Source organism: Gigantopelta aegis, chromosome 4, assembly GCF_016097555.1.
Source record: "Gigantopelta aegis isolate Gae_Host chromosome 4, Gae_host_genome, whole genome shotgun sequence".
NCBI lineage: Eukaryota > Metazoa > Mollusca > Gastropoda > Neomphalida > Peltospiridae > Gigantopelta > Gigantopelta aegis.
In genome coordinates, this window is record NC_054702.1 from 14,976,407 (window position 1) to 15,000,138 (window position 23,732).

General features: G+C 39.6%; 1 protein-coding gene across 1 annotated transcript; it reads right to left on the bottom strand.

Annotated features, from left to right (window-relative positions):
* Positions 1-5,219: 5,219 nt before the first annotated feature.
* Positions 5,220-22,966, bottom strand: LOC121369708 (organic cation transporter protein-like). Its single transcript, XM_041494759.1, has 11 exons — positions 22,786-22,966; positions 19,016-19,235; positions 18,038-18,138; positions 17,521-17,679; positions 16,594-16,714; positions 15,997-16,283; positions 14,868-15,071; positions 13,732-13,958; positions 10,847-11,028; positions 8,540-8,691; positions 5,220-5,932 (listed from the first exon to the last, which is right to left on the bottom strand). The coding sequence occupies exons 1-11, from the start codon at positions 22,926-22,928 to the stop codon at positions 5,854-5,856; spliced, it is 1,875 nt and encodes a 624-aa protein (XP_041350693.1). The 5' UTR covers positions 22,929-22,966; the 3' UTR covers positions 5,220-5,853.
* Between the last annotated feature and the right edge of the window lie 766 nt (positions 22,967-23,732).

Below are 23,732 nucleotides of genomic sequence, written 5' to 3' on the forward strand. Positions count from 1 at the left end.
CTTGATGCGTGGTCGGTCTGGGATCGATCCTCGTTGGTGGGCCTATTGGGCTATTTCTCGCTCCAGCCGTGGTATGTGCTATCCTGTCTGTGGGATGGTGTACATATAAAAGATCCCATGCTACTAACTGAAAAATGTAGTGGTTTTCCTCTCTGAGACTATATGTCAAAATTACCAAATGTTTGACATGCAATAGCCGATGATTAATAAATCAATGTGCTCTAGTGGTGTCGTTAAACAAAAAAATAGAAAAACACGTGTAGTTATAGCAGTGATTGGCGTCTCTGCATTGCAAAATTTACACATCTGACTAAATTTAATACAACTTTAGGATTACCATAAAACGTCATTTGTTTATATTTTGCATATTACGTAATTTACCTAATCTCTGGGATGTAAGGTATATATAAAATACTAAACGAGCTTGTCTGTCATACCATTTTTATGAAATGAGTGAACAGTTTTGGAATACCAACACTGTTCACGAGTTTCATAAAAAAAAAAATGGTATGATAGGCAAGTTTGTTTAGTATTTTATTTATTACAAACAAACTGCAAACAAGCCGCAACGCAGACGTATGCAGATGTCGAGACCTAATGCACATTATGTTTCTACGAATTGGGTCAGCAAGTGATCTACGTCACGCCAATATTACACTAGTTAGATATTGAGTGATTGTCATGACAGCAATATCTTGCACTGGTGTGTAATAAATTATGATATCTATCTATTTCAAGTAATAGAGAGCACATATCGCAGTCTGGCCTAATGCGCGGATTAAATGTTAGCTTCGATGTATATGTTTAGTGTATACTAGCTCATTATTAGCTAAGAACATCATTGGTGCATCAAATACACAGTATCATTACCTTTATATATGTGATAAACTCGTTTCAGGAAATTCCCTAATATTTTCAAACGCTTCGATCCAATATTTTGAAATAGTTGTAAGGATGTGGTATATGGTACACTCGCACAACAACAGAAATAAATCGAAGTGTTTAAACATATCGAGACATTTGATGACAGCGTTTAAACACAAACATAAAACTAAGCATGCTATGTCTTTCATGTAAGTCAATATTCAGCAGTTTTGGTGTAAAACTTTCTATCCGTGTTTTAGACCAACCTATGTGACGGCTTGTACTAATGTAAAACTTTCTCTCCGTGTTTTAGACCAACCTATGTGACGGCTTGTACTAATGTAAAACTTTCTATCCGTGTTTTAGACCAACCTATGTGACGGCTTGTACTAATGTAAAACTTTCTCTCCGTGTTTTAGACCAGCCTATGTGACGGCTTGTACTAATGTAAAACTTTCTTTCCGTGTTTTAGACCAGCCTATGTGACGGCTTGTACTAATGTAAAACTTTCTTTCCGTGTTTTAGACCAGCCTATGTGACGGCTTGTACTAATACATGAACGCATTTATTCACAACAAAACTGAGGAAAACCATCGTTCCATCGTCAGATCGCATCCGTTTGATGATCGAAATGAAACTAGTTTTAAACACACAAATACGGTAATTAATAGACCCCCCCCCCCCCCCCCCGCCATAACCCCCCAAAAACAAAAAGCCCACCAGATCGTTCATTGTGTGTGTGTGTGTGTGTGTGTGTGTATGTGTGTCTGTGTGAGTGTCTGTGCGAGTGTGTTTGTGAGAGAAAGAAAGAAAGAAAGAAATGTTTTATTTAACGACGCACTCAACACATTTTATTTACGGTTATATGGCGTCAGACATATGGTTAAGGACCACACAGATTTTGAGAGGAAACCCGCTGTCGCCACTACATGGGCTACTCTTCCGATTAGCAGCAAGGGATCTTTTATTTGCGCTTCCCACAGGCAGGATAGCACACACCATGGCCTTTGTTGAACCAGTTATGGATCACTGGTCGGTGCAAGTGGTTTACACCTACCCATTGAGCCTTGCGGAGCACTCACTCAGGGTTTGGAGTCGGTATCTGGATTAAAAATCCCATGCCTCGACTGGGATCCGAACCCAGTACCTACCAGCCTGTAGACCGATGGCCTACCACGACGCCACCGAGGCCGGTGCCGTGTTTGTGAGAGAGACGGAAAGAAAGTGGAGGGAAAATGCATTACGTATCACTTTTCAGTACAACTACCTGCCGCATAATAATATGACCTACACCCACTCCCCTCGAGCGTAAGGTAATATTTGAATATTATCTTACCTATTTGAGAACGTGAGTGTGCACTTGGTAATATAATATCAAAACAATAGCCTGTAGGCGCATACACTTATACGTCTAACCGACTAACCGACTTTTTATTAGTGGGTTTAAAATGCCATAAGGTCATGGACACAAGTGAAGTAGTTGTGACCCACATAGCGGACACTAGCCACTACTTTCTAACCACTAACAACTAACCCGTGCTTGGACCTTAATTGGATATAAGCACGAAAATAATTTGAAACAAACAATACCGTGACGCGCATAAACGAGTCTGGGGACGTTTTTCAGCTATGTCTTGCTGAACGTAACTCAAGGCTGCGTTCAGCTAGACCGAGCAGAAAAACGTCCGCTAGACTGGTTTAAACCAAATGGCAACGTTGGGAACCAATAAAATATTTCGCAAACGTTAACGTTTTGTGGCTGAATATTTGAACAAATATCGTGTTGCATATATATACAGACTGAAGTCGAATGACTGTTTTAATCTTTGAAACACAATTTGAAGCATACAGCATTCTTAAGTTGTTATGATACAAAATGTTGATACTGATTTTGAAAACCTTAACATAATATGGTCTGGTTGTGTGGTAAAACGCTCTCCTGAGGTGCGGACTATAGTAGGATCAATCCCCCTTAGTGGACAGAATTGTCACCCCCCCCCCCCCTCCCAATCCCAACCACTACCCCACGACTTATACACAAAAGGCTGTGACGTGTTTTATTGTCTATGAGGGGCGGGACGTAGCCCAGTGGTAGTGCGTTCGCTTTATGCGCGGTCGGTCTAGGATCGATCCCCATCGGTGGCCCCATTGGGCTAATTCACGTTCCAGGCACTGATCTGCAACTGGTGTAACAAAGGCCGTGGTACTATCCTGTCTATGGGATGGTGCATATAAAAGATCCCTTGCTGCTAGTCGAAAAAGAGTAGCTATGAAGTGGCGACAGCGGGTTTCCTGTCTCAATATCTGTGTGGCCCCTTAAACTGTATCCTAACCGGACGTGTGCGACGCGAGCGATGCGAGCGACGCGACAATATTTCTATCCTAACCAGACGCGACCATAACAACAGTCTTCTTTTTAAAATTATTATCAACAGTTGAAACCGCCAAGTAAAAGTTGTTTAGTTAATATACGTTTGTCGCTCGTGTCGTGCGACAAAAAGTAGAAAATTCCTACGGCGTGCGGTTAGGATGCAGCAATTGAAATCAATGGTTTCTAAAAAAAATCGCTCGCATCGCTTGTGTCGCACGCGTCCAGTTAGGATACAGCTTTAAACATATGTCTGACGTCATATAACCGTAAATAAAATGTGTTGAGTGCGTCGTTAAATAAAACATTTCCTTCCTTCCTTCCTTTTATTTTCTATGAGAAATAACATGGACTAAGAGAAACAGATCAAAGTATAGGTCCGTTCATCTGTACTTGTGCTTTTAGTCCGTGCTTCACGGGGGACTAAACCGTCGTGTAGTTTTCAAGAGATTTTTGTTTACACGTGTTTTATCACACCGTGATGATTATGTGTTGCATTTTAGATTCTTTACCAAGAGGGGCGGGGCGTAGCTCAGTGGTAAAGCGCTCGCTTGATGCTCGGTCAGTGGGCTCATTGGGCTATTTTTCGCTCCAGCAGTGCACCACGACTGGTATATCAAAGGCCGTGGTATGTGTTATCCTGTCTGTGGGATGATGCATATAAAAGATCCCTTGCTGCTAATCGAAAAGAGTAGCCCATGAAGTAGCGACAGCGAGTTTTTTCTCTCAATATCTGTGTGGTCCTTAACCATATGTCTGACGCCATATAACCGTAAATAAAATGTGTTGAGTGCGTCGTTAAATTAAAACATTCCCTTCTTTACCAAGACTCCACTCACCAACATAGCTGTACAGGCCAAACTGTCACTTGCCGGTAGAGTACAGGGCAATACAGACCGACAGCACACCTGAGAGGGATTGGTGTTGCTGGATCCTCACTGTGCGACCGGCGTATTGCAGAACGTTCTAGAACCCTGTCTACTACCAATCCAGTTGTGAAATCAGACCTGGGGCCCGTTCCACGAAACGATCTTAGCTCTAAGATCATCGTATGTGCATAGCTACCTTATGCCCTTAAGATGATCTTAGCACTAAGATCGCTTCGTGGAATGGGGCCCTGGACCCCATTTCTCGAAGCGATCTTAGCGCTAAGATCACCTTAAGTGCATAACTAACTACTTTGTGCATTTAAGCCTAAGTGAAGGCGACCTTAGCGCTAAGATCACGTTGCATAACTACCTTGTGCATTTAAACCTAAGTAAAGGCGACCTTAGCGCTAAGATCACGTTGCATAACTACATAATTCCTAAGACCTAATTCTGAGAACAACCGCACACCTGAGGAGGATGTTCCGAATCATGATATCTAACCGTCGAACGTAGAAGACGAAGAGCCTTTATAAAAAGTAACATAGCTACCAGAACGTAATGAGCCGACACCAAGTTGCATATATATGCCATATTGTTCATAAGTATTTCATACAGCTCGAAACCCCCCACTCCCTGTCTTGGACATATCTTTCTGGCAAAGTCAGACTTTGTGCCCACGACAAGCGTGCTTGAACAGTTCTCTGGTGGAAGCATGCCACAAAGTACCCACAGCCACTGTATTTGATACATATTCATTCAATTTGGTAGGATGTCAGAATGTGTCGCGTTCTTTTAAGGAATGCTTAGGAAAGGCTTGTGGACTGGTATTCATATTCAACGATATATAATGCACATAATGAGTTCATTCCAAGTTATAAGAGAAGGAATGGCCTTGCCCTCCCCCCGTTCCAACTAATATACCACGATTGATAACTGAAAAGCTGTGGTGTTTAATGTCCTGTTTGTTGAAAAGTACATAATAAAGATCCCTTGCTGCTTTTTCGGTAGAAGCATGTGCAACTGAAGCGGGGTTCTTCTCTTTCTCGCTCAACCATGTGTAGAAATAAATATATGTTCTAGATGCCAAATGTACTGAGGTGTTCGTTTCATTTCCAAGTTTTATAAAAGCTGCAATTTGAAGTAATATATTTATTTAACCATTTACCATACTAATTTATTATGGACATTATGTTCGTCCATTGGTTTGAATTTCAAAGTTTGTATGAAGCAGGAGTTTATTAAAACAATAGTCTGTATTTCACATCAGCAAATTGCATTATAATTATAGTAAGACAAGACTGCAACTTAAATTTCTGGTCTCTGGTCAGCGCGCGCGTCAACATTTGTTTTTTAATTTCCCCGCGGTAGGCCTACTTGTCACTGTAAATACCCATTGAACAATACTTCCTCATATGCTGTTGTTTGACGGCCTGAGTGTACCGAAATAAAGTTTCAAGTAACAAAAGTTTCAAAGGTATGACGTCGATTTTTGCCGGACTTTTCTTGCTATGGCGTAAAAGCGCATTTGGAGCCAAATTGCCATCGCGCATATGAACTAAGGCGTGCATACTGATTTCAATTCAAATATGCCCCTTATGTCTGTATCAAATATTCCCACCTTATCTGTGAAATCCACGCTTTAAAAAAACCCGCATTGCCGCACGGAACTTTGGTCTGACCAGAGACCGACTTTTCGTTTTGGCCGTACGTCCTTATTCATCTTTATTGTATATATGATAATATAAGTAAAAATCAGGCTTTGGTTTCTTTTCTTTGTTCTAGTCTTTGCATTGGCATAGTCCCATCAGTCACAGTGGTCGTCCTATTGTTTCTGAAATTATAAAATGGTTATACATTTCCACGGGAAAATAGGAATACAAATGTACAAAAAAGGCAAACGTTATTGTGACACACAAAAGACAAAGATAATTGATGATAAGTTTTTACTGCCGTGTATGAAATGTTATAATATGACAAGAGAAATGTCCGAAGGTATGGAAACGAGCAATAGTCCATGAAAAGGGCGCACCTGCCATATGCAAATGAGCCACATCACTAGATGGGGTCCAGAGCGAAGTTCACACAGTCACTAGCGAGTGTGTTCATCTTGAAGATTGATACAGGTCTGGCACTGTCGTCTAACTGAGGCCATTAAATGCTGGAGAAAGTTCCTGGAAATGCCTGTTTCGCAGATGCGTCGTTAGGATCCATGTGTCTTGGTGAGGGGTTGTCACGGGTGGTCGGCCGCTACGGGGACGGTCCCTGACCTGGTTGTTTTGTTGATATCGTTGCCATAAGTGTCATATGGTGTTTCTGTGGACGTTGAATTGACGTGCGACGTCACGCTGCGAGGTCCCAGATTCAAGCATCCCTATGACTCGCCATCTGTCATTGTCACTGAGGCGTGGCATGACGAAATTGCATCAAACAGTTCACTAATGGTGTTTTTCTGACTTCTGGACTTCTGAAGGCTGCACAGAGTTCCAATGATTTGCAAATGAATGTCTGGCCTTTTATGGTGAACACGGCATGATTTCTCCCGAATATTCCATGTTTGTTGCACAAAGCATGCAATCGCTGCAACAACTGCTTAGTTGCATTTCTTCGAGCTGTTTCATGCACATTTTCTCTGGTTTACATCCATAATTCCATTCACAAATTTATTACTCCAAACAATCCATGTCACAATAACTTTTGCCTTTTAATATGCTATATACATTGTATATCACTAGTATTTTAATGTAAGATAAATCAATATAGAGCCATATAAGAAATATAAAGAACACATGACATTTGATACCAAATTTAATTCCCTACTGCTTTAGTCATGTTTTTATAAAACACAGAGCCTTAATGTGGGGCTGAAATTTTGTTTTTGTTTTAACGACACCGCTAGAGCACATTGATTTATTAAGCATGGGCTAATGGATGTCAAATATTTGATAATTCTGACATACAGTGGTAGTGGAAACCTGTTACATTTTCCCATTAGTACAAGGAATCTTTTACATGCACCATCCTAGAGACATGATAGTACATACCACGGCTTTTGATTTACCAGTTGTAGTGTACTGGATGAAATAGCTCAATGGGCCCACCGACGGGGATCGATCTTATACCGAACGTGTTTCGGTCGAGCGCTTAACCACTGGGCTACGTCCCGCCTCTGCGGGACTGAATTAAAAGTCTGTAACTCAGTTAACTTCCTCGTGCTGTAAACGAGGGTTCTAGAAGCAGTCGATAATAAACAATTATGTCACTGTGATGAGACTGATATGATGTTTAATGGAGCAATAATAATGATATTAACCAACGCCGGAGCCAAGGTCGATTTTTTTTTGTGCCTCGTAAAATATATTTGTCTCATCACAGGGCCATAATTGTTTTATTAATTCAATCAATTTAATAAGAAATAATTACACAAATTAGATACAAAAAAAAAAAAAAAACAAAAACAAAACATCAATCACTATGGAGTATAGCATGCACAAGTATTTTTCTCGGAGATTCCCCATGTTTACAAGGAAATAGTGCAATATCATGATATATAGGTTCTCAAAACCAGATCAGTGCAATATGATCTCAAACGGAATCACACGTGACGTAACAACATTAATCAATCGGAAGTTATGTTGAATATGCATGAGGTAATAATTGCTCTTACTATTTATGTGTTCCCTTATTTCTTTCCATAAATATATATTTTTAAATTATTTTTTATGAATATTAAACGTTTGTTTTGTTTAACGACACCATTAGAGCACATTGATTTATTAATCATCGACTATTCGATGTGAAACATTTGGTAATTCTGACACAGTTTTAGAGAGGAAACCCGCTATAATTATTATATGTAATGTTATTTTGTTATGAAAGCACCCCGGTTAGAAGTGCCAAGCGGATATAGCTAAAGTTTGCTTTGTTTAACGACACCACTAGAGCACATTGATTTATCAATCATCGGCTATTGGTGTAAACCATTTGGTAATTTTGACGTATAGTCTTAGACAGGAAACTCGCTACATTTTTCCATTAGTAGCCAGTGATCTTTTATATGCACCATCCAACAGACAAGATAGCACATACCACGGCTTTTTGATATATCAGTCGTGGGGCACTGGCTGGACCGAGAAATAGCCCAATGAGCCCACCCGTGGAGATCGACCTTAGACCGATCGCGCATCAAACTAACGCTTTACCACTGTACTACGTCCCGCCCTCTATATATTTTAAAATCGGCCTATATATATCAAGGTACTAAAGACAACGCCACACGATACGAGTGCCTAGTACGAGAATAGCCACGAGAACAGCCAACTGTGACAAGACAAACATGACGATTTCATCGGTTGCTATGCGATCGGCCATTCTGTTAAGTGGCACTCGTATTGTGTGGCGCCGCCTTAAGGCCTCGTATGACCTCGGATGACGTACGTACCTCGCAATAGCTATGGCGTCCTGGACAGTATCGGGCAGTTTGACACCCAGCGTTTCCGGTAACCATAGCGACATGACTCCGGCAGCTAGTGACGTCGTGCCAATCACAATGAGGGGCAAAACCGACTTTAGTTCTCCTCCAAGTAGAACCCCCTTAATCAAGTAAACAAATTATATGTTTGAAAGATTTCTGAAACTATTCATTAACGTATCTGGATATTCAGTAAAAATTAATGAATTATTTATTTAGCCTAATTAGTCAAAACATCAGTGAATGATTGAATGACTAAACATGGTAAGCTATCAGCTAGGGGTGAGGATTAACAGGTTCGAAGGCACTTACATTTCTTAAGTCAAAAGACAACTTTTTAAAATAATAATAATAATAATAATAATAATAATAATAATAAAAACTCTCCCCCCCCCCAAAAAAAAAACCCCCCACAAAAAAAAAAAACAACACCAACAAAAACAACCCCAAACAATCAAAAACAACAACAAGAAAACCAAACCAAGCAAACCAACCTTCACGTCTGCGCTTCATACCTTTCAGATGCCAAATCTTCATTGACTTTTTGTTGCAGCACATATTACTGTTTCAACACATTGTAAAGATTCCAAGTAGGTAAAAGAATTTACCAAATATTATTAATGTCGGTTAAAAGGATATATATTTTTTCTTTTAATTTTGGGTTTAATTGTTGATATTTTGTTATTTTTTTTACTGTAATGGGGCTTAAAGGAGAGGTTAAGCAAGACATTTGGCCTAGTAGGCATATTCAATTATATTTAATGTACATTATTGTTTAATATCAACAAGTACATTGACATATTTAATTAATAAAACGATAACAATGTGCCGACTACTGTATATAATGGGCACTGCCATTTTTCTTCCATGCTGCAATACGCCCCCTGGTGAGCATGTAGTCACGTGGTGAAAAATGCAGAAATGAGTGAATGCTGAAGCATATGAGCCTTACGATTTGGTGCCTTTCACGATTACCGTATTAATACATTCTTAAGTTCGAGCTCTGAAAGGAGAAAACGATTTAATGGCAAGATCGATAACATCAGCTAACCTGCTAAAAAGGCTAAGTATGTTTTGTTTAACGACACCACTAGTTCATTGATTAGGCTCTACTTAAATCGTCGGCTTTCGAATAATATTATTTGGTAATTCTGACACGGTCTTCAGAAGAATCCTGCTACCTTTTTCCATTATCAGAAAGATATCTTTTATGTGCACTTTAACACAGCCAAGACAACATATACCACTGGGAGCACTGGTTGGGATGAAGGGGTGGGGCGGGGGAGGGGTATCCAGTGTGTCCGCCGAAGTGATTTACTAAAGGGAGAGTTACACGGATCACGTCACTGGCTACGCCACTGGTTCGACATTAATCACTAAATAATAATAATGTGTCACAATTAAATGTTTAGTGAATGGAAAATTGCAAGAAACCTTCCAGTCAGAGAGAGGGAAAATGAGCTGCAAGGTCTATGATCAGCACACCTCTCAAAACTGTATTTTCGGCCATCATACGTGAAGGTCGTCACAGATAACGAACAATGCTGGTCTCTGACTGATGAACCACGATATCAACATCGTGTGTAAGAACTACTTGCCACAAGCATCGTCGGTGTGAAACGGCAACCTACAGCATGTGCTGGACATGTTCAGTTGGAATGAGGTCCGGAGACCGAACATGCCACTCCACTCACACAGTAGTTTCCTGTTGACAATAGCCATTAATGACCCAAGCCTGATGTAGACGTACATTGACGTGCATGAGAATGAAGCCAGGGCACAAAGCACCTGCGTATGGCGGAACATATGGATCCAGTATGTCATCCCGTAACGGAAAACTGCAGTTGTTTCTCTGAGCATGACATCGAGACTGTTTTTTCCCCAACTTAGTTGATCCTTCGCTAGACCATTACCCACCCACCCACCCACCATCATTCTTTTTTTCCCATTTTAGCTGATCCTTCGCTAGACCATTAAATCATTGTTTTTTTCCCCATTTTAGCTGATCCTTCGCTAGACCATTACCCACCCACCCACCATCATTGCGGTCATGTTCATGAACGTAGGCAGCATTGTATGGTTCACCAAACCTTTTGCACACCCTGGAACGATGGCCAGTAAAGTCTAGGCAAACTCGGGATTAAGATCTAACGTGTTCCATGGTAAAACAATAATATGTGATCCGTAACAAACTTTTAGTATATAAATTTATATTTTGTGTTATTTCAAAGGTTAACTGCCGTGAGACTCTACCTTTAAATGTGAAACATTACTTACCAGTTCTGCGATGTACGGCGCCGCGATCCCGCCGATGGTGGCGCACACGGAGCACACCGACACCGCCGACTGCCTGACGACTGTGGGGAACAGCTCGGCGCTGTAGATGTAGATGGTGGCGAACGCGCAGCATATGGCCAGTCTCCCGACGATCGACAGCGCTGTCGTAATCCACGCCAGAGCTAAGAATGTATATCAAATACATAATATCGACGATATCGAAACAGACTAGAGTGATAATCTCTTTGTAGTAGTAATCTCCAGTAGTAGTAGTATTAATAGAAGTAGCAGTGGTGGTAGTAGTAAGTGTAGTAGTAGCAGCACCAGTAGTAGTAGTAGTAATAGAAGAAGTAGCAGCAGCTGTAGTAGTAGTAGAAGAAGCAGCAGTGGTAGTAGTAGTAATAGTAAGTGTAGTAGCATCAGTAGTAGTGGTGGTAGTGGTAGAGGTAGTAGTAATGACAATAGCTAATTTTCACTACATTTATATCATCAGGGTAGTCGTGATAGGCATAGGCGTATGAACTTGTTGGTTTTTGCCCGAATTAAACGAAAATGCCCGAATCTTGAAAAAAAAATCATTTAATCATATTAGCATTACTACCAAATAGCTATAAAGGGTTGGAAACGAATCAGTGCGCATTTTTACATGGATTACAACTAATTTTTAAGGTTAAATGATGGAAATACATGGTAAATAGTGCAGGGCGCACATTAAGTCAATACTTTTCTTAATGTGCAGGCGAGTTGCTTCCCTCTATTCAGCAAATTTAAAATGGCGGGCAATTTTTTAATGTTGTCGTTGGAAGATTTATTTTATTAATAATGCAAGTACTTCAATCGGGATTTAGTGAGTACGGTAGGTTATACATATTTGGTTTGTGTGTCCAACTGTTGCACTATTTCATTTGAGAAACGATTGAAACATGGTGCCACAAGTTTTGAATACCAGCTACTGTATATATATATATATATATATATATATATATATATATATATATATATATATATATATATATATATATATATATATATATATATATACTCTTCTCCAAAAGAAACGCAAAAATTTTAAAATATTAAAAAACCCATTTTATTTTCCTAACTATGTACATGCTTTAAGTGAATATAAGGTCATTGTCAGTCGTAAACACATTCCACGGTAACGCATCGAAAAAACGAGTACAGTGTGACGTCACGCACGTGCCAAAATGTGACGATTCGCAAAATCGAGCCACGTGCAAAACCGGGTGGACCATGAAAGTGCGAATCTGCACGTGAAACACTGACCAGGCCGACAGTATAAAAGAAACGCCAGACAGCTTGCCTGGCCTCATTTTACTGGAGACAGTTGATACAAGGACATGCCACGTCTTAACGCTGAACCGCAGACATAGAGCTTTGGGGAATTTGGAGGCCGCGAATCCAGAACGGCCGTTGCACGTGCTTTCGGTGTGTCCCCGACACCATCTCCAGTCTGTGGGACCGATTTCTACAGCAACAACAACGTCGTCGACCGTCCACGTAGCGGCCGACCACAGGGTCACTACCACAGCGCCAGGACCGCTACATCGTCCGTACTCACCTTCGTGATCGGTTGACTACTGCCACCTCCACAGCCCGGCAGACAATACCAGGTTTGCGCAGTTTCCTACCGACCACGACCGTACTGATCGCCATACATGAGGAACTGTCGTGCGACCGTACATTCGGATGTCATCTTCACACAGCGACACCGCCGACTCCGACTGCAGTGGGGCTGTTCTGCATCGACAGTGGCCTCAACCGACAGTGGCAGAACAGGTGTGGTTCGACGAAAGCCGAGTCCTGATTTCTGCTAGGGCCGACGTCATCGAAGATGAGGGTGTATAGGCGTCGTGGTGAGCGCTTATGCGGAAACTGTGTGCATGGGAAGGGACCGATTGGGGGGGGTAGTCCGTCATGCTGTGGGGTGCCATATCTGGGGACACGTGTACAACTGTGTCATCTTCGAACAACCTGAGGACACGGCAGGGCAACCTGACATGCACAGGGCTACATCGACCAGATCCTCACGCCTGTGGTGGTCCCTTTTGGCCAACGCCACCGCAGATGGTTTACCAGCACGACAACGCCAGGCCACACACAGCACGGGCCACCACGGCTTTCCTGGCAGAGCACAACATCATCACAATGGACTGGCCAGCTTTAAGCCCGGATTTGAACCCCATTGAGCACTTGTGGGACGAGGTTTGGACATGACGCCTCCGCCCAGCGACAACGTGGTGCCACAGCCCTGCCCGAGCGCCAGGCCGTCGTGGCCACCTACAACAACGTCCCCAGGGGACTTCATCCGGAACCTTGCTCTCAATGGGCAGGAGGTGTGCGGCAGGCAGTTGTCAACACACGCGGAGGCCACACCCGGTATTGACTCCAGTTTGACCTTGACCTGTGTGGTGTGTTGATCACTTACTCGCCATGGACTTGACATTTCAAATGAACAATGCTGACCTCGATTGGTAATGTATAACATGAAATCAATAATTAAATCAATTCTCCAAGTTTTTCATACAATGTGATTATTTTGAACGTTTCTTCTTTTCAATGAGTGCATATATAAAACCTCCAATCTACGTATTATAAATATATTTTGGATATTAATATATATATATATATATAGCGTATGTAACAATATTTGGATGTAGAAAGAACCACACTTTCTGAGTCCTTTCGGACTACATGGTAAAAAAAAAGGGGGGGGGGGGGCTGCCCACTGTTTCGCACGCTTATGGTGGTAGGGAATCAGAGAATCATGTCCCAAATACAACTCTTGCTCAGCATTGTTTCAAAAGCTGATTTAAAATGTCCCAGAATGCAACTGTAAACATATACACTTCCAAAGTACTCACATTGGTCACAGTACAAGACCGGAAATATCGTCACGATACAGGCAGCGCCACCTATGATCATGCTGCTGGCGTGGAAAGATTTCCTCCCAATCTTGTGAAGCAGGCCGAATGCGATGACGTAGCCCAGCAGTTCCGCCAGGTTGCCGATGGTGAAGTTGAGGTAGATGTCACCACTGAGGTTTGTGACATTGTAAGTAAGGGCGTAATAATCCAAGCTGATCATAAACCTGGAAATGAATTGATATTTAAAGACACCCCAGCACGAAAAATGGTAGGTTTAAAACAAGAGTAAATATATCATACATGTATATGAATGATTGTTATGTGAAGAAAAATGCATTAATTAGATTAAAATGTTGCATCATTGAAGAAAAATACATTAATTGGACTAAAGCTGCATCAGTGAAGAAAAATTAATATCACTAGAATAAAACTCTGCATCAGTGAAGATAAACGCATTAACTAGAATAAAGATTCTACATCAGTGAAGAAAAATGGATTCAATTTAATGCATATTTTGATAATTCTGTGAAAATCGGTTAAATGCAAACGAAAATTCTTGTAAAATATTGTTCTAAAAGTGACGATTGGCAGACGTTCAAATTTGGCAATTTCACGGAGACACAAACGTTAAGGTCCCGGACAATATTGTACAATTTTTGTTAGAGTGAATAATATTTCTACGCTCGTTTAAATAATGAAAATTTCGCTCTTGAATTTTAAAGATAAATATCCATGTTTTGGCTTCTTAAAGACAGAAGACTACAGGAAACTCTATGATAAGACCCACTCCCCTTCCCATAAAAAAATAGCTGAAGAATCCCACCCTAAAAAAAAAACCCCTAAGTATACCACCCACATTTGTTCTAACTAATATATAACACAAGTAAAAGCCTTTCATTGCAAAATAATAAAAACAATATTTTCCTAACCCAGAGAAGTATCTAGCGGGTACCATCCCCAAAATAAGAAAGAAACACGAAATCTGCCATTTTTGTTTAAATGTCCAGTAACTCAGTAACCGACACTTTTTTAAACTGCCCCACCAACTCGCTATATTGGCTAGTTACGGACGGCACTGCTCACCCAACTTCAACTGGAAACTAAAATGAAAACTGGTATCAGTGGTAACTTGCCAGTTGAAGTATATAATGAGTGCTCTGATGAGCATCGTGCGACCAGTGAGTAGGCTGAACAGTTTCTCTCTCGGCGAGTTCGTGTTAATCAGTTCAGAGATGGACATATCTGTTCCGTTTACTTTCGCTGTTTTTTCAAGAATCACCTTGGCTTCCTCGCTGCGACCTTTAGCTAGGAGCCACCGTGGAGATTCTGGAATAATCCTAGAAAAAACAACAAAACCCCCCAACAAAACAACAACAAAAAACAAAACAAAACAAAACAACAACAACAAAAAACAAAAAACAACCAAACAAAACAAAACCCTCAAACAATAACAATGATAACCCCCCCCCCCCCCCCCCCCCACACACACACACAAAACACAGCTTGACATATTTTGGAATAAACCTAGAATAAATGCACAAAACACTTTGTATGTACACGTTGACATACTTAAAAAATATAAACTAAATATACATGCATAAAATACTATAGAATAACGCTGGAATAAACACATAAGAAAGTTATCTGTACCCCGTCCCCCATTTAGGACATGATTTGCATGATCGTAACGTGTTACACGAATTGAAATGGGTCACTGAATTTAAAAAACAAAATTGCGTAACTTCTAAACTTTGTGTTTACACAAATTTTCAATTTTTAAAGGCCTGACACACATTGGTTAATTTTCGGTTTAAATCAATCACCAAAACACCATTTCATTTACACTGCAGAATAACTAAGGTAAGTATTTTTAAAGCGACATACCCTAGTTTTTAAACACTAAGGCATACTTTTTACTGTTGGAGCCGTTTACTTAGATTTTATTATTTAGATTATTCATTTCTGTATATTCGAAATGTTTTTGGTCATCCTAGTGTTTTTAATATCACAAAATGCATTTCTCATTCAAAAAAATATTTTAAAACGCACGTGCATCTGAGAGGTAACAGTTATAGAGTCGAGTTTTAGTTTATGTTTAAAGGGTATTTCACCATTTCAAAGTCACAGACTCATGTTTCACTCAATTGTAACTTTATCCAAATGTGTTACAGGTGTATAGATTAACAAAACTTTGTATTAATTTTCATGGGCTGAAACTAGTATCTGTCCCTTTAATGTTCTGCTATAGGACGTGTATCTTACCACCACATGGCGAGGTAAAGGAAGTTCACCGCCGCTGGACACAGCTGGATGTAATGCCAGTTTCTCAGGACATAAGCTAAACCTCCGAGGATCAGCAAACCAACAATCCATGCAAAGTCCGCTGCCATGCCAACGACAACTCTTTTGGAAGGTCCAGCCAACTCCATACCTGCAGGAATGTAGAAGACAATAACCAATGTGATGTAGTATGAAAGACATGATAGGCACGAAATAGCTGAAAGTACTGAGGTACGAAATTGGTAAATCCAATACCAGGTATTAAATAACTGTAGCACAAAATGATCAAACGTACTTAGGTACAAAAAGGTAAATCAGGTATACAAAATGATCAAAAGTACTTAGGTACGAAATGGTAAATTAGGTATCCTATGACTATGGTACGAAATTACCAAAAGTACTTCAGTACAAAATGGTAAATTAGGTACCAAATGACTATAACACGCAATGATCAAAAGTATTTAAGGTACAAAATGTTAAATCAGGTGCCCACTGACTATGACACGAAATGTCTGGCTTAAAATGACTAAATACTCTCTTTTGCATTATTCGACAAACACAACAAAAATAAAGCATCACTGTCATCATCAGTATCTCCACCATCATCACTATCATCAAGACCATCACTGTCATCATCAGTATCTCCACCAGCATCGCTAACATCAAGACCATCACTGTCACTGTTGATTCCATACACCATCTGTATAGTATACATTTACATTGATGATACACTGTCAAATTGAATCCTCTAAGAGCCCTATCTATTTGCTGGCAGTAAACGTGCGAGATTATGTGGATTCACCGATTTTATAAGATTTGTTACGCCATGATAAGGCAGGGATCTGGCCATCCTCAATGCGACTCTGTGCAAGCACATTACAACTTTGCTATTCTAGAGTTATTTATGCATAGTTTATGTATGTAATTATTGATTACACATATTGAACTTATAACTATGATATTTTAAAGGTTTAAACATAGTCTCTTGTTCCATAGTAATGTACAGTCCTAAACAAGAACTGTATTTCACGATATGACGCATCAATGCTAAAATGATGTCTGATGCAATACCGTATTATGACCTTGTACATGCCTCTTCGTCTTTTTGGTGAAAATCATTTCATATATGGACTTGATGGCTGTAGGCTGTGCTCATGACAGGTGCCACCGATAGGGCAGGATATGCTCACCTTTCGCGAACACCTGATATCATCACTGTTTTTACAATGATTAATGGGTGCATGTCACCACAGCTGTGTATATTCCATTGAGCTCTATCCTGTGTAAGTTTGAGTTTTCTAAGCTAGTCTTGGGAATGGTAGTCCTCCTTCGGGCAGTGCAAGAGGGATGAAACATCATGTTACGGATTGGCGGTCCTCCTAAGGACGGGCACTTGAGAGTGGATCATGGAAGTAATCGCGACTTTGCCTATCGTTCTTTCGACTCTGCCTTGTGCCTTGATTCGACTTTGATATCGGAATACGATTTTGTCATTCACATTTATACATACATATAACAAAACCAGTCATGTAGACCCCTGTTCTTCCTATTGCGTTTATGAAGTGAAGAGCTGTGTAACATTCGACGGTATTGCAAAACGCCTTCCCAGCACCAGAGACTGCGCTCAAGAGCACCACCAGAAAGAAGCATCGCCGACGACCTATTCTGAAGAAAAAGCAAATCACATATTAACTATGTCCAGCACTACAATTAGTTGCCCAGCCATTATATATATACACAAGGTCAAACATGTGTGTACACACACACACAAACACACACACACATATATTAAACAAGAACAACAACACTGGCAACAACACTATAGACCAAATCTTCAGTTCGTAACATAATGAAATAACAGTATTGGTTGAAAAGACTACTGAATTCAATAACAGTATTGGTTAAAACAAACAAACAAACAACAACAACAACAAAACAACAACCGTCAATAACAACAAAACAACAACAACAACAATAATAAGAAGAAACCCCACAAACATACAAACAAAACAAACATACTCACATATCCGATAACACTCCTAACGCAAACACCATTAAATTGCCACTGTAGCTAATTGAGGTGCTCAACGAACGAAGATATGTCCGATCACATACCAGCAAAAACTAAAATCAAAGAAACATATACATTAAATTTTGCTGTCAGGTTTGCACCTAAAACACTAACTTAAAATTTTGTTTGTGTATACTTATGTTCGTGCTTATATCCAATTAAAGTTCCAACACTGTCCTGGGCACACGCCTCAACTATAAAAGGGCCTTACACCTACCCACTGAGTAGGCGTACGCTACAACAGCTTGCTCTGAATGTGCACGTAAAACCCTATGACCTGACCTGACCCACTGAGTTGTTAAACTCGCTCTGGGTGGGACCCGGTACCTACCATTCATAAGTTCCCTACCCTATGGCCACCGAAGCCGGTACTTAAAAGTTAATTTAAATTTAATCCAGTCAATGTTTGGACACGTCTAATATTTACTGACACAAACACAACCACCCAGGCATACACTCTCACCTCGAAGGAGAATGTTGACTAAGAGATTAATTACAATGTGAATTAAATTTAATGGTTAATATTCTTATTAATGGTGCTATTTTAAGTACACATCATTTTGTAATAAAGATAAACGTGATTTAACAATAACAAACGTTCATAAATACACGTCATTTTTACCAAATATGTATGCAAATAAGATATTGTTCCAAAATAATTTTAGTCACTGATGCCTGAAATTGTTAAAGTGTCATACAATATTTAAAGAGACCTACACAAATAGGTAAATAAGAAAGCTAACTAGTACATAGGTAATTTAATTTAATTTAATTTAATTTAATTTAATTAAGTATAATGTATTTACAAATTTAGATTAAATTCGTGAGTGACTGACAGACGACTAAATTAATTTAAGGAAAAAACATTTTTAAATATAAATTTTATTATACTTTAAAATAAACAGGACAACAGAACAAGACACCACGTACCTCTTCCCCACCTGCCACTTCGTACACGCTATGGTCAAACACCCAGGCAGAGCATTTTGATAGAGAATTGTTCTGTGTCGACGCCACATCACTGTGGTTGGCGAATGTGTAGCACTTGGAAGTTATTCCGTCTTCAGTTGGCATAGACTGGTTTACTAGATCATCGTGCCATTGACCTTGACTTCTAAACGTGTCATTTGACAAAGATGCTACAGAACACCTTAAGAAACGAAACGGATGTCGGTTTAAAGATAACCCAATCATTGGCTTCGTAAACGGGTGGGATTCTGGTACTGGGCCCCTCAATTTTGGAGATCATGCATTGCGTCCCCATACCCATTAAACATTAAAAACCCCAAAAATAAATTATAATATATATATATATATATATATATATATATATATATATATATATATATATATATATATATACTGAACAAAAAAAGAAACTTCCGATTTGTACATATAGTATTTGTTGTGTTAAAGAATTCATTGTGTAATGAAATTATATAGGTAGTATTAGCTGTATTATCAGGATTCATGAATTTTATCGATTATTTTTGCACTGTTAATCGTCGACAACGTAAAATTCAATTTGCACGTGCATGCATGGTTCGACATGTCCCGTGTAGTATTCGGTCAATTTGTTTTACTTGTCTTACTGACATTGTTGTCCAGTGAACGAAAACGTTTCAAAATTTATAAAAAATTAACGTTTTTTACATTGTAGCATTTGTAGTATGCCAAGAATACCCAATAATTTACGCGAACGGGCGATTGGCATGCTTGATGCTGGCATGTCGACAGAAGACGTTGCAAGGCATGTTGGGAGTTCTAGTCGAGCGATACGAAATCTTCGCGTAAGATTTCGAACAACAGGAAGCACCAACGACTTGCCACGTCGTGGACGTCCGCGTGTTACAACACGTGGTCAAGACCGCAATATCATGAACACGCACTTGCGCAATCGATTCCAAACTGCCACTGCTACTGCTGCTAACACACCTGGGCTTCATAATAACCGAATCAGTGGGCAAACTGTTCGTAATCGTCTGTGGGAGAACGGTTTACATGCACGACGTCCTTACGTCGGATGCGTTTTAACGCAACGTCATCGTCTAAATCGTCTTAATTGGGCACGTGTACACACTCGTTGGATACGGCGACGCTGGAATAGCGTTCTTTTTTCGGATGAATCCAGATTTTCTTTACAACGTCGTGATGGCAGGGTGCGCGTCTACCGTAGGAGAAATGAACGCTATGCTGACTGTTGTGTTCTTGAACGAGATCGTTTCGGGGGTGAGGGTTCTGTCATGGTCTGGGCAGCCATTGCCCATGGTTATCGTTCACCACTAGTCGTCATTGATGGCAATTTAAATGCTCAACGTTACAGCGTTGACATTCTCGCTCATCTCGTCATTCCTCTGTTCCATAACAACGCCAACATCCCGATTTTTCAGCATGATAATGCCACCTCTCATACAGCTAGAGACACTGTAAATTTTCTTAGGACAAATAACATTGATTTCATTGATGACTGGCCCGCTGAAAGTCCTGATCTCAACCCCATCGAGCATGTCTGGGATAGTCTGGACAGACGATTGAGGCGTCGTCCCAACCCACCCGCTAACGTCAACGAACTTCGTCAAGCGCTCATTCAGGAATGGAACAATATTCCACAGGCAGAAATCAACACTTTAGTCAATTCTATGCGCCTGCGATGCACTGCAGTGGTCAATTCAAGAGGTGGTCATACCCGTTATTAAGTGGGTTTTTTTTTTTTTTTTTTTTTTTAACCCAGTTTCTGTTAACCTAGATACCGACTCCAATCCCTGAGTGAGTGCTCCGCAAGGCTCAATGGGTAGGTGTAAACCACTTGCACCGACCAGTGATCCATAACTGGTTGAACAAATGCCATGGTTTGTGCTATCCTGCCTGTGGGAAGCGCAAATAAAAGATCCCTTGCTGCCAATCGGAAGAGTAGCCCATGTAACGGCGACAGCGGGTTTCCTCTCAATATCTGTGTGGTCCTTAACCATATGTCTGACGCCATATAACCGTAAATAAAATGTGTTGAGTGCGTCGTTAAATAAAACATTTCTTTCTTTCTTTCTGTTAACCTATGGCCATGATTTTTGCACCAAACGATGCATCATGGAACACTCTTTAAACGCATATATAACAATTATTCCCCCGGTTTGCTTTCATCAAGTTATGTTCAAGCAAAGTTAGCGGAAGTTTCTTATTTTGTTCAATATATATATATATATATATATATATATATAACTGGTCCCTACAGTTGCTGGTATTATCCGACGCCAATGTCGATATTATTTCAGGCATTATAGCATTCAATGAGTGTTCATGTTGGCCATGCGTTTGGTCAACTGTCACGCCTGCACATATATCTGTCTCACGTTGAACATTTCGGCAACATTATTTAACTTTAATGTTAACACACATTTTGAAAGTCAACACTCCTCAAAAAATACAATTGCAGATTTAAAGCAGATGAACATTAGTTAGCTATTTAGACATACAATATGTGAATGTGTTTTAAACAAACATTATGGTCCTTTATTTCCGGTCTTTATAGCAACTGAGACAAATAATATGACTCAAAATATTATAAAAAAAGGCAATCACGTTTTCCCACCTTATACTATTGATTAAAAATACAAACTGAACTAAAGTTATCATAAGCTTGTGTGATTTCACTATCAACTCAAACCTCGTGGCTATATTAAACACACAATTTTAATTCTAACTACATGTGTATTTATTTCTGTTAATATTTAACAGCTGGCGTAGCCTATTTAAATACCCTTTTCTTCATTATACAACTGAAATATATAACACGATTAACCAATAAAGACAGCAGTGTGTTAATTATACAAACCAGAATCTTATTTAACATGTTTAAAGATGCTTTCAACATTAGTACATCGGTTACTGGATGTCAAACGTATTTTGAAAATCGTGTACAGTCTTCACGGATAACCCAATACATTTGTCTTTGATTATCAGCAATGGGCAATTAATACGTACTTTCTCCACAGATAGGACAAATCAGAGGAAGAGAAAACTGAAGAATTAAAGTGAGAAAGGTAAACAGTTTTATCGGTTAAAACGTTGGCTTTCAGTAATGAAATGTTGGACTGCTATGAACATTAGACGTTTCTTGGTTTATAATGTTAAATTGGTATCGCCAAATAATGTATTTATATTTTGTATAATTAAGTCAGGCGTTTTCTGTTACAGAGGGTTAAAATAATTGTGGGTTTTTTAAAATCCGAATCTTCAAAAATTGATCACTAACACAATATGGATTTATTTTTCAATAAATCGTGTATCATGTATCCGTTTAAATGATTGCTTTCTGATCGAAGGCCGCAATATAGTAGACAACTTAATTTCAGACCTTACATTCTCTTACTGAATCAAAGATACTTAAACCAAGCAGTTTAGCTATAAAATGAAAAAGGCAACTTTAAAATAATATTGTTAACATTTTAATCTCGTAATGCATGTGCGTGTTCTATTGTAAATGGGAACCCGACAATCAATATTAATTCCAGCGTTTCTCAAACGTTGTCTTTTTCATTAAAATGCGTTTAGGTGTGACCTAGATGCAGATAAAATCTAAAGAAAGCATGGATTTGCGCGTCTTGGGACGAAAACACAAGCTAATGACCTCTCCTAAATGTTTAAATATTTAAAATAATGTAAAGACTGCTAGTTTAACACCTGTTCATTATGCTCGCTCTCACCTGTGTTCGGGTGTTGCAAGAGCGAAGATAACATTCATGGAGTCTATGGCCAGAGCTACTATGGGAATCATGACCAACAAACATATTCGCTTTTGGTACGGCCCAAACACGCCAACATGTCGAAGAATATCATCAAACTGCATGGTTATAATTCGGCAATTTGAGCTGGCTATATACACCAGACAGTCTGTAAATAAAATGTGAATCATCAGTCATATTATTTCGGCAATACCTTTTTTTTTAAAGTCTCAATTTTCCTTAAAAGAAATAAACATTATCCCTAATTGTGGGAGTATAGTTCGCTAGCTGCAAACGCCAGTATAATACAAGTTTGCAAGTTATAAAGAATCGCGACTGAAAACTTTCGTAAAATTCTAGGTGTGCTGCGTGTAACGTGTCTCGTATATATTTTAGTGTTCTTTCTGTTTAATATCTTAAGTAGATATCTTTGAAAAAGTTTCAAGCGGGAACACCCCTACGTCACCACCTGCAAGCGGGGGACTCCCCTCCCACACCCACCCTCTTCGCCGCCCCAATGTCAAATTCCTTCCGACGCTCCTGATATATGACACTTTAAATAAAACAACTTGGTTGCTTATCCAGGGACGTATCTAGCCTAAGTAAGAGGCTGTACAAAAACAATTAGGGCGCAGCAATAGGGGACCCTTTTTTCTAGACACACAAAAAGAACACTTTTGAACTACAAATAACACTTTTTGTTATATTTGACCCCTTTGCTACCTCTTCGAATTTCTCCGCGCTAGGTAAGGTACTTTTGTTACTAAGTGGCTACGATTTTGTGGGGGTTTTCCAAATAAAATATGGCTGAAACATTTTTAATGCAGAAAAAACCCCAACGTCTACCGTATAATTATTAGCGTTATTGAAATTAAATAGACTCTACGAGAGGCTGTTAAAACGTTCGTTGACCTATATTCCAAAGTTTG

Excerpts from the sequence above, each read along its gene's own strand:
- LOC121369708 (XM_041494759.1), bottom strand. The coding sequence starts at position 22,928 with ATGCAGTTTGATGATATTCTTCGACATGTTGGCGTGTTTGGGCCGTAC. Across the intron at positions 17,680-18,037 it reads TTAGGAGTGTTATCGGATAT|AATAGGTCGTCGGCGATGCT; the intron begins GTGAGTATGTTT and ends CTTTTTCTTCAG. Across the intron at positions 16,715-17,520 it reads ACTGGTTTTGTTATATGTAT|ATGGTGTATGGAATCAACAG; the intron begins GTATAAATGTGA and ends TATACTATACAG.